At 39.2% G+C, this 12,736-nt stretch overlaps 1 protein-coding gene across 1 annotated transcript; it reads right to left on the bottom strand.

The window, feature by feature from the left end:
* Positions 1-8,677: 8,677 nt before the first annotated feature.
* LOC143548561 (lysine-specific demethylase ELF6-like) lies at positions 8,678-12,736 on the bottom strand. Its single transcript, XM_077039682.1, has 7 exons — positions 12,722-12,736; positions 11,467-12,546; positions 11,296-11,374; positions 11,089-11,156; positions 10,858-11,008; positions 10,223-10,770; positions 8,678-10,138 (listed from the first exon to the last, which is right to left on the bottom strand). The coding sequence occupies exons 2-7, from the start codon at positions 12,536-12,538 to the stop codon at positions 8,727-8,729; spliced, it is 3,330 nt and encodes a 1,109-aa protein (XP_076895797.1). The 5' UTR covers positions 12,539-12,546; positions 12,722-12,736; the 3' UTR covers positions 8,678-8,726.

The following is a 12,736-nucleotide window of genomic DNA, read 5'->3' as shown; positions in this document are numbered from 1 at the left end:
ATATCATCTTCAAATTTTAACTTACATAAGCAAATAACAAACCACATAATCCAATCAAAAGAGTCTGAAGAACGCTTCAATTAATGGAATGAATAAACAGTAGACTGATGAACTGAGCCTGAAAAATTGATGAATTTATTGAATAGTCATATCTAATATTTAGATTAATGAATGTTGGAATACTAATCAATAGGTGGGGTTGGAATCGGATTGGAATATGCGACTTGAAAAAGGAATTGGGTAAGAAACGATATTCATTGAATAGTACAAGGAAAGTGATATAATAATTGAATAGAATACTTAGTCAAACAGGTTATTCGGGTTTACCTGAAACCCATTAAAAAGTAATCGGTACTTGACTCGTATTAGTTCAGGTTGGTTAGTGTTGGAGAATATAATATAAAAAGAATTGACTAATTTGGATATAGAGTGTAGTAGCAAGTTATCTCTGCAGGTTTTGATAATATAATATAGCAGCAAGTTATCTCTGCAAGTGCCCCCAATAATGTTGCAACTTGTATAGTATTATTATATTAGTTTTCATCTAGTATAAATATGTAATCTATGCTGTAGTTCAGGGTGTGAAATATAAGTCTGTTTCTCCCAATTCTCTGTTCTAATATCTGTTTATAATATGCTAACTGATATCCATTAACATGGTATCAGAGCCACAGCCATCTGAATCAATCTGTTCTTAACCAGCCAGCTCGTATTCAAGATAAAACATAAAATCCTGTTTTCACAAGTCACCGGTTCATCTCACCTCCACTATCACCTTCACCTACCTCTGTATTGCAGCTCTTGAAAATGTCACCGCCAGAAAACAATCCACACGCCACCACCACCGTCGCCATACTCGTCGGCGCGTGAGGACGCGTCAGCTAACAGATTCTTGTTTATTTCCAGATTCTCATTTATTCCTATTTTCTGATTAACATTTGAATTCAGTCAAAAAAATGTCTGATTCTAGTAAAACTGAAGATGACTCTGAAAAGATCACTAGTTCTGTTGTTGTTCCCAATCTTGCAGATGTGTCATCTCTACCAACTCGGCTAACTGACAACAAACTCGATGGCACCAATTTCTTCGAATGGAGCAAGACCATTCGTCTCTATCTGCGTAGCATCGGGAAAGCCTCTGATCCTCCAACAGATGAAACTCAAGACCAATGGTTGCAAAATGACTCTTTGCAAATCAGGAACTCTATTGATGTGTCTGTTCTGTCACTCATCAATCATTGTGAATATGTCAAAGAAAATTTCTATATTCTGGACAGAGCAATATGTCTAGAATATACAATGTTTGCAAGTCCTTCCATAGGGGGGAGCAACTTGATCAATCCCTAACGGCGTATGTGATGGGATTCAAGAAAACATATGAGGAACTAAACACACTTTTACCCCTCAGCACTGATGTACGTGTAATGCAAGCCCAACGAGAACAAATAGCGGTGATGAGTTTTCTGACCGGTTTACGACCGGAATTTGATGCTATTCGATCTCAAATGAATCAACAATTCCATCTCTCCAAGAGACATTTGCTCGAATGCTACGTCATGAAAGCATTCCACCTCCAAATCCATCAGCTCATAACAGTGCACTGGTCAGCCGAGGAGGATTAAGAGGAGGATTTCATGGGAGCTCAAGAGGTGGTTATCATAGTAGTCCACGAGGCAGATATCAAAGTAACTCACGTGGTGGTTACAACAATTATAACCCTGGTCAAAGAGATTATACTCCCGCAAACAGCAATTGAAATGTTGAATGCAATTACTGTCATGAGTTTGGGCATACCAAGTACAATTGTAAGAAAAGACTAGCTCGAAACGCGAGAAACTCTTTCGCTCATCTAGCAGCAAACAATAATGAAGGCAACTCAGAAGATGAGCAAGTTGTCTATCAGCCCAACATGACTCCGCCCAACACAAATCCAACTGCCACATTTGCTGAGGCAGGTAAATCTACTACTACTTTCAAATGGGTCATTGATTCTGGAGCTTCTGAACACATGACTGGTAATCACAAACTCCTTTCAAATTTTCATAATCATTCACAATCATCTCACGTCACCATTGCTGATGGAATAACTCCAAAAGTTCTCGGTTCAGGAAGTGCAAATATTACTCCCTCAATTCATCTGTCATCAGTTTTAAATTTACCCAGTTTCCCATTCAATTTACTATCAGTCAGTAAAATCACTCGTGACCTGAATTGTAGTGCTTTATTTTATCTTGGTTTTTGTATTTTTCACAAAACGGATAATTGGTAAAGGAAGGGAATCAGATGGCCTGTATATACTTGAAACACAGACACCCTATTCTCTAGCTTGTCCAAGCTCATCACCATTACAAGCACACTGTCGGTTAGGTCATCCCTCTATCCAAAGTCTGAAGACATTATGTCCCCAGTTTTCTAGTTTGTCATCTTTGCAATGTGAGTCATGTCAGTTTGCTAAACACCAACATGTACCTCTAAGTCCTCGAGTCAATAAGCGGGCTACGTCCCCTTTCGAGTTGGTCCATTCTGATGTTTGGGGTCGTTGTCCTATTACTTCTAAACTAGGTTTCAATTATTTTGTAACGTTTGTTGATGACTATTCTCGTGTAACCTGGATATATGTTATGAAATATCTCTCTGAAGTATTTTCCCATTTTTGCAACTTACATGCTGAAGTTAAAACACAGTTTAATGCATCAATTCGTACATTACGAAGCGACAATGCTAAAGAATATCTATCGGAACCATTTCAATCTTATTTCTTGCGAAATGGGATACTTCATGAAACCTCATGTGTCGATACACCTGCCCAAAACGGAGTGGCTGAACGTAAAAATAGACACCTCCTTGAAGTAACTAGAGCTCTGTTATTTCAAATGAATGTTCCAAAATCATTTTGGGCAGATGCAGTCTCCACGGCATGCTTTCTTATAAATCGCATGCCATCAGTCGTTCTCAATGAGGATATTCCATACTCTGTCCTGTTTCCTACAAAACCTTTTGTAACATCTAGGAAAAACCCATATTTATTTTGGACCAAATATATCAACTTTGGAAGTTGAAGGATTAAAAATAATTTCAAAGGCAAGTAATGGGAAGAATAAGATAAGAAAAACAAAGCATTCTTATGATAAGGAAATAGGAATGGAATTTTCATCCCACATGGAAACAAACAAAGAAATGGAAGCTCTTTATAAGGAAGCAAGTTTCCATAGAAATGTTTTAATGTGGCTAACCATTCTCCATAGTCCTAGCGGAGGGTGCGAACCCGACGCGCACGGACTCGTGCGTAATGTGGCGTTTTGATGGCGCACTTTGCACGCTCCGCATCGCCGCGAGCCGCATAAGGGCCGCTTTAGTATTTTTGGAAGATGGAAGTATGATCAAGAAGTGGCAAATTATCAAAAACGAGGGACTAAAAATAAAAATCTGAATTCTGGAACCCATCGCGCTACGCGATGAGCCCAGCCTCAAGACCATTGCGCTATGCGATGGCCTGTGATGACGCAGCAACACGTGTCGCGACCAGGGGACACGTGGCAGACGCTAGGGCTGAGTCAGCAGCCACGCATCGTTCTCTGACATCGCGCTACGCGATGGCTTAAGACAAGGGACCATCACACTACGCGATGGTACCCAATTTCGGCTATAAAAGGGAGTGGTCACGGCATTCATCACTCACACCTCCAACACATTTTTCACACTTCTACACACACACTAGCCTCGGTTTGCGTGCCGACCTCGTGGAATGTGCCAAGCTCCGAAGCTCTGATAGTCTAAGCTCTAGTACGCGATATAAAGTAGAGGTGCTGCTCGATCAGTCATAGGGATTTAACTCCAAACACCCGTACGAGGTAGGGGTTCTGATTAAGATATTATTTTATTATTATAATAATAGCTTAGACCATAGTCGGGGGTATAGCCTGAAGCTTGATCATTGTTAAGTATAATGTAACTTTTCCTAAGCAAAGGTTATAGTTAAATTATTGTTTCTTCACGATTAAGAAACGTAATCATTTACAGGCAAAGGGTATAGTTAAAATAGTATTTCTTAATGATCAAGAAAGATACTATTCATTCACACAGGTTATAGATAAAGTAATGTTTCTTCTTGAAGAAGAAACCTGGTATAGACGTTTCTTCTTGAAGAAGAAACTTGACATATAATTATTAAACAAAAGGACTAAAGGTCCAAATGTTTTATACAAACAAATAATTATCAAGGTTACAGTTATACAAAACAGACTACGGGGTCTGAAGCTAGATCGTTGATCTAGATATTTATACAAACGTTATACTCGTACTATAGGTCCGAGATAACAGCCAATCAATCAATCTAAAAGCTGAAAACAAAAACAGGAATCATTAACAGAAACTGATTTACAGAAAGGGGTTAGTAACCGAAACTGATCAATATACAGGAATCAGTGTCAGAAACTGATTACAATCATAACAGGTGAATACGCCCTAAACTTTTACAACTCTTTTAAAGTCTGAACTGTTTACATAGGATTTACGAATCCTTAAAACTTTGTGCTACAATAATGAGAAACGGGCATACTCAAATTAAGAGTATACATGTGTCTGGATCCATACATACATGGTGACTCGGATTTCCCCGAGGCCATGCATATCATCAAACATGCCTCTGGTAGTCTACGGAACTGATCAGAGAAATGATATTGTGTATATAATTAATTGTACATGTACTTAGGGTAATTGTAACCCAATTGAGTTGGGTGCCTAATGAGTATTGTCACAAAGGTATTGTTATTTTTTACACACTGGTATTATTGAGTCAGCGTCATTCACTGGCTGTGTGCTGACGTATTTTTCCCCCACGTTTCAGGGAACTATAAAGAATAGAACTGACAGACAGGAACTGATAGAAGATTGGAGACATAGTCATAGAGGTGATGATGGCTCAGATATTTTAGTTAAATATTGTAAAGAATCATATTTTGAAATAACATGTATTGAAATAACAAAACGGGTATTCTGACCCGACATTTTATAAATGAATATTTTATTAAAAAGGCTTTCGCTCATATTTTGTCAAATATTGAAATGGGTAATTGAACTCATTATTTTATATAAATAAATATTAAAATTTTAAAGACTTCCGCTAATAACCCGCAACTTTGATATATTTTCAAAACCGGATACCAACTAACGGGCGTCGCATCCAGGCCCTAAGTCGAGGTGTGACACCTTTGTATCCCGTTCCTCCTAGATATTCGGAAGCACTTGTTATGTTCGGGATACCCGTCCACATCTCACCAAATTAGATCCAAAATCCCTTAGATGTGTCTTTGTTGGCTATAGTCGTTTACAAAAAGGTTACAAATGCTTTTCTCCTGCTCTTCAGCGATACCTAGTATCTCGGGATGTAATGTTTCATGAAAATGTTCCTTTCTTTACCATACCACATAGTCATCCATCCAAGGAAGATGCTATTCTCATTGATGACAATTTTCTATCCTATCCTCAAACTGTGTTGCCACCATCTCAACCAATTAACAGTCCTGCCCAACCAGAGTCTGCTCACTCCCAAACATCCGAGTCTGCCCAATCAGAATCTGCTCAGTCTCAAACACCTTAGTTTGTCCAACCAAAATCTATTCAGCCCCAAACATTCGAGTCTGTCCATTCCCAAAGTGTCGAGCAGCCAGTTGTCTTACAACAGCCTTCCAAACCCAACCAACCTGTTATTCAAGTATATCAAAGGCGAAACAAATCAATATCTGATTCTGTTCCCAAACCAACTGATTCGCCGACAGATTCACCAAATGAATCTTCTGAAAGCGAACCTGATACCGATATTCCAATTGGCCTTCGAAAAGGTAAGCGTGCATGTACGTACCCCATTGTTTCATTTGTCTAATATGACAAATTATCTCAAGCCTCCCAGGCATTCGTGGCAACAGTCGATTCCATTTCGACTCCCAAAACTGTAAGTGAAGCACTTGATCACCCTGGTTTGCGTAAAGCTATGATTGAAGAAATGGAAGCCCTCGAAGGGAATGATACCTGGTCCCTTGTAAATTTACCGATCTTCCAATTGCCCTTCGAAAAGGTAAGAGTGCATGTACGTACCCCATTGCTTCATTTGTCTCATATGACAAATTATCTCAAGCCTCTCAGGCATTCGTGGCAACAGTCGATTCCATTTTGACTCCCAAAACTGTAAGTGAAGCACTTGATCACCCTGGTTGGCGTAAAGCTATGATTGAAGAAATGGAAGCCCTCGAAGGGAATGATACCTGGTCCCTTGTAAATTTACCAGTCAACAAAAGGGCAATTGGCTGCAAATGGGTATATACTGTTAAAGTTAATCCTGATGGTTCTCTCGCATGATTAAAAGCTTGGTTAGTAGCAAAAGACTATGCTCAAACATATGGTTTGGATTATTCAGAAACTTTTTCTCCTGTAGCCAAGCTATCATATGTCCGTTTGTTCATCTCTTTAGCTGCAACATATAGCTTGACGTTAAAAATGCATTCTTACACGTGATTTAAAGGAAGAAGTCTATATTAAGCAACCACCTGGGTTTGTTGCTCCGGGGGAGTCATGCAAAGTGTGTAGATTAAAGAAATCTCTGTATGGACTAAAACAATCTCCAAGTGTATGGTTTGGAAAGTTCAGTACCGTGGTTACTGAATTTGGGTTAAAGAGAAGTTCATATGACCACTCAGTGTTCTTTAAATCTTCAAAATCAGGGTGTATTCTTCTAGTGGTATACGTAGATGATATAGTAATCACTGGGAATGATGAAATCGGTATAAAGAAATTGAAAGGGTTCCTTGGAACACGTTTCAAACAAAAGATCTAGGAACACTAAATACTTTCTAGGGATCGAAGTCTCTCGTTGCAGTAAGGGAATATGTTTAAATCAGTGAAAATATTGCTTAGATGTATTAAAAGAATCTGGAATGATTGAAGAAAAGACTTGTGATGCGCCAATGATACCAAATGCAAAGTTGAAAGCAGATGAAGGCGATCTTCTGGCAAATCCCGAGAAGTATAGAAGAATCATTGGCAAGTTGAACTATCTTACTATTACTAGGCCAGATATTGCTTATCCTGTAAGTGTGGTTAGCCAGTTCATGTCGTTCCCTAGAACCTCACATTGGGAAGTTGTGTGTTACATTCTTAGATATCGGAAGGGCGCTCCAGGTCATGGAATCTTATATCAAAACAATGGTCATCATACAATAGAAGGATTTACTAATGCTGATTATAATGGTGACCCCACCCAAGCAGGCGCTCTACCACCGGCTATTGTGTTCTTGTGGGAGGCAATCTAGTGTCGTGGAAAAGCAAGAAAACAAAGTGTTGTATCTCGTTCAAGTGCAGAATCAGAATATAGAGCTATGGCGCAGACTACTTGTGAACTAGTCTGGGTTCGGAATCTTCTCAGCGAAATTGGGTTTAAGCAAGCACAACCAATGAACCTTTGGTGCGATAATCAAGCAGCAATTCATATTGCAAACAATCCAGTGTTCCATGAAAGAACCAAGCATATAGAAAGTGATTCACTTTACTCGAGAAAAACTTGAAGATGGAACAATTAAAACCCCCCACGTAAGGAGTGGAGATCAGCTAGCAGACGTATTCACCAAAGCCTTACCCGGAGGCAAAATCAACTATATTTGTAACAAGCTGGGCATGATTAACATATATGCCTCAGCTTGAGGGGGAGTGTTGGAGAATATAATATAAAAAGAATTGACTAATTTGGATATAGAGTGTAGTAGCAAGTTATCTCAGCAGGTTTTGATAATATAATATAGCAGCAAGTTATCTCTGCAAGTGCCCCCAATAATGTTGCAACTTGTATAGTATTATATTAGTTTTCATCTAGTATAAATATGTAATCTATGCTATAGTTCAGGGTGTGAAATATAAGTCTATTTCTCCCAATTCTCTGTTCTAATATCTGTTTATAATATGCTAACTGATATCCATTAACAGTTAGATTAGGGTTCGTGTTTCATGAGTACAGGTACTTTCGAGTTCAGGTTAACAGTTATTCGGGTCGGATTTCGAGTTGCGGCTAAAAATGACAACCCTAGTGCTTGCTGGTTATACATCGCTAGCATAGTCACGTGGTCACAATAGGGTGTTACGTATTAATATTTTAAATAACAACAAAACAAAAACACATGTACAAAATACTTCTAGACTTTAAAGCATGACGCTCAAAGCATTCTCATCAAGCATGACGCTCAAAGCATTCTCATCGGCTTCTCAATCTCTATAATTTAACTAAATATCACATTTCTCTAAATCGAATTTAACATATCACATATCAGGTTCTCTAGTTCTAATTTTTCTTTTTTTGTTGATTTTATTTGTTAGCTAATTAGATAGCACCCTTTTTTTCAAAGACTCAAAACAACTTATTACAAGAAAATCAGCTACAAGTTCCAAACCCTAATACTGAACCTTATCATTTTCAACACGAATTTATCAGCAGCATATGATACTGTACACAACCAATTCAATAAAACAACACAAAACAAAAGAATCTGAATCTTCAACTACTAAATGAGTCAGCTTAACTGAATCCTAGTTTACCATTCTACCCCTAAGCTTAGAAATAAACTTCCAACAAAAGGTTACACTAACACACAATTCTTCAATCCTGCTTCTTCCTTCTCAATAAACCCGCCACCATATTTTGCAATTGCAGATTTACGAAACTACCCCTGATTAGAACAAGCAATTTCAGGACTTTTTATGCCCGGTTTTCCTTCTGTGTCGGCTAAAGTCGGAAACAAACCTGAAGGTACACCCACACCCTTCAACTTTGCATTCATATGGTCTCTCTCCGGTGTGAACCCGTAAATGCTCGGTCCGGGCCCAGGCCCACTTAAATGACATCTTGCAGCCTTTCCAAGTGCATTTTAGAGGCCTACTATCCTCATGGACCCGTAAATGCAGCACCGCGTATCTGTGTGAACTGAACTTCTTTCCACACCCGTCATGGGGACACTTGTTCTTTCTATGCAAGCTTAGCTCTCTTCCAGTCTTGAAACTCATTTTGCAACCTTCAAGGTCACACTTGTGTGCGTTTTTTTCAGGGTTTTTAACATTGGAACGCTTCGGTTGCTTCGCTGTTGCATCGGGAACTTTTGATTTCTTCGCAGGTTTTTCTGAGACTGTTTTTGTTCTGGTAAATAACTCTTTACGGCCTCTAGGTCTCAATCCTTCACATGGGCTTTTTATAAAACCATCAAAAGTGGATTTTTCATCTCTTTGCAGCGAGTCCAGTTCTCTCTTCCTTTTTCTCCCACTTGTTGAACTTGAAACAAGGGTATTGCCGTCATTTTTCGTTACCGTATCGTTTGAATCAGTAACGCGTTCATCAGAAGAGGACCCGCCCGTTTTGGTCAATTCAGACCCGTCTAGCATCAAACCATCTTCATCACTACCCTGCTCTACACTATCGGTTTTAGTTACCACTACATTATTTTCTTTTTGCACGCTGGTGTCTTCATTCATATCATTGTTTTCGATTCCATCATTTTCCATGGAAGTGTGTGTGGTAGCATCTGTACTAGGTTTTACAAGAGTTGATGAATCACCAGAAACCGAAAAACCAACCTCATTTGGGTTATTGCTGAAATGGGTTACTGGGTCTTGCGGTTTTGACTTGAAGATTTTTCTTGAATACTGAATTAAACACTTGTCTTTTTTAGGCATTTGAGGTTCAGACGTTTCTTTGACCTCCACATCTTTTTCCACAGAAACGGGCTTTGACAATTTCTTGACTGCACGGTTTGACTTTCTTTTAGAGCGGGATTTTGTAGGTAGCCACGTGAGTATCTTTGTACACGGGCCAACATTTGAGGCAGGGGTCGTGTCAGCAAATAATGCATCCATAGTCAAAGACAAAGCATGATGTATCTTGTCGGCTGATAATTTAGGGCTGAGTTTAACAGAATGGCGAAGATTAACGTTCAATTTCATTGTCCAATCTTCTACAGCTTCATCTTCTTGTTGCTCATTGTCAACTGCAAGATTTATCAGGTCCAAATCATCCCGTGTTGCATCGTCTAATTGAACCTCGTTATAACAGAATGAGCTACCAATTTGCTTTGCAATGGTTGAAACCTGAACCTTAATTTTCTGAAAATCTACAAAAGCATAGTTAAAAGTCAAACTCAGGCCAACAAGTCCAATCATTGAAAAAAAGGTAAAAACTGAAGTCAAACAATCACCTGAATGGCATATTATAAGCAGTTTTACTCCACCCGTAGAGTCCAACAGCTTTTCAATTTTACTAGCATGCTCTAAACAAAATATCCGGGGTCTTGAATACCCTTTAGACACATTCCATCCTTTATCCATGACAGTTGTATTATCAACAACCGCCTTTTCTAATGGTTGTATAACAGACATAAAAGGGTAACCAAGTACGCCACAAGCCAAGCACGGTAACGTCCCGGAATCAATTTGAAAATCGCTCGACATGTCATCATCTTCTATATGAGCAATTGTCTCAGGATCCAAATAATAATCTTCCTTTTGAATTTGAGCATTTTCAATATTGGTGGCATCAGATTCTTTAATAACAGATGGTGACAGGGCTTCAAGATCCCACAGGACCGCACGGTAAGATGAGTTTCTCTGAAGAATATTACTTAACAGTTTATTTTCCTTCAAAATATCATCTATGAATTCCTTCTTAACCAAAAGCTCACGTTCTTCTTTTTGGCGATCTTTCAAGCGAGAGCTCCGTACCCCAGGGAGTAAGGATCTTGGCACTCTGCCATTAGAACATTTGAAGAATGTTATACCATACCCTATGTGTTACATAAATAACAATTACGTTAAATGAATTAATGTAGTCTACCTTGGAATAAATGACATTGTTAGTAGGTAAAGCAATTGCTGATGTGAAAGCATAGGAAGAAAATTCATGGCAGCTCTGCGTACTGCAGCTTCTTTAGCTACCGAAAGCCATTTTGGAGTCCCAAAGTTAGCAGCTTCCCCACAATTAAAACCTTAATAAAAATGAAATTATATTTTAGTCCACAATATATACATTATTAAATATTTATGTGGAAACTGCTACAAACACTACCATGGCTAAATCCTATGTGGTAAGCCCTTGGAAAAGTCACTACAAATTCACCAGGGTTCTGTACTAACCTGTATATAAAAGAAGAAAAATTCACTATAGCTTTTACATTATTACAGTTGTCATCTATAAGGTGACAACTTTGCCCATAAGTAAAAATGAGGTACAAGAAATAATAGCATTGACTTTCAAACAAGAATAATAAAATACCTGCAACATGGAATACCAGATGCAACAACAACTTCAGGTGATAAAAGAGTAGTCTTTTCTCCCAATAATGTTAGTGCAGCTGTTTAACAAAATATGACAAATGTAGGGTTCACTATTGCCAATGTAACAATAAAGTATCATGATACATGTAAGGGTAAGAATATTCCATACCTAACCGACCAATGCCACCACCATAAGCCTTTGAACGAATCACTTCCTCAAATGTAAACGCATAATCCCCAGGGACCGAATACCATGTTTTAGGAGACCCCATGTGAAGAAAGTTTAAGCTGTGAAGCTCATGATCTTCAACATGCCACGCAAACCAGCTGAACAACATGCCAATATACACCATTGGAGAAGTGACACCTGGAATATCGTCTGGCATGAAACGTGTAAGCGATCCAGGTGACCGTGCAATCACTTGTAAACTCCATGGACAGTTAGAAAGCTTCCATCCAGATGTCCCTTCAACGTCACCAACACTCTCCGACAAATCATTACCATCTTTCTTTAGCACATCCACCGAAGAACTTACAGATTCACCTTTCTGATTCTCACACTTGTCGGTTGTATGACTTTTATCATCTACGTGTTCTTTATTATCCGAGCAATCTTTATTGTATCTACTAAACGCCCTTCTCCTCCTCCTATGCTTACGCAAAAACCTACACGGGCCCACCGGTTCACCAAACCCCGACCCCGGAACATCATTCGCATACTCAATATAAATCGGTTTCTCACACGCCGCCTTCCAAAACAGCGACTCCGCAACCAACGGAGACACCTCCTTAACCACACCCAACTGGTTCCTCGCAAACGTTCTCGACTTCGCTTCAAACTGATCCAACGTGTAAATCTCCCCACTCTGCCACACTTGCTTATTAACCTCATAACCAACATCTTGACCCGACCCCTTACCAAACCCCAACTCCTGATGCCTCGTCGTAAAAACCGCCCGAACCTCCCCGTCACTCACCACACCATTCCGTCTCACGTCGTTCATATCCACATCACTCCCCAACTCCGGACTCTTCGAGAGCGACTTGTTTAAATTACTAACAACATACTTTTTCGACGGCTTCGGTAACGGCGGGATAACTTTACATATACCGAATTTACTCGCTTCCTTTTCGATTTTGGATATATAAGCTATCGGATCAGCAAACTCGGTATCGGTCGGGTAATATACAGGTGCAAATGGCAAGTCCTTGAGCCAATTAGGCACTTCCACGTCCCTCATTACAACCACTAACTATCACAATCAACAATTAAAAATTCACAAGCATAATACAAGCATTCAGAATACGATAACTACTCAGGAATGGTTTAATTGGCATTGAAACCCTAGAATTGGAATTGAAACCCTAGAATTTGGGGTTAGGGCAAAATTGATGAAACTGAAGAGACTTATGAGGATTAGAACCTGTGGGATGTGAAG

This window comes from Bidens hawaiensis, unplaced genomic scaffold, assembly GCF_021521415.1.
Source record: "Bidens hawaiensis isolate Kalapana, Puna unplaced genomic scaffold, B.hawaiensis_p1.1 tig00015194_1, whole genome shotgun sequence".
Classification (NCBI taxonomy): Eukaryota; Viridiplantae; Streptophyta; class Magnoliopsida; order Asterales; family Asteraceae; genus Bidens; species Bidens hawaiensis.
The sequence above is the reverse complement of the archived record's forward strand: the minus strand, read 5'-3'. Positions and strand labels throughout refer to the sequence as shown.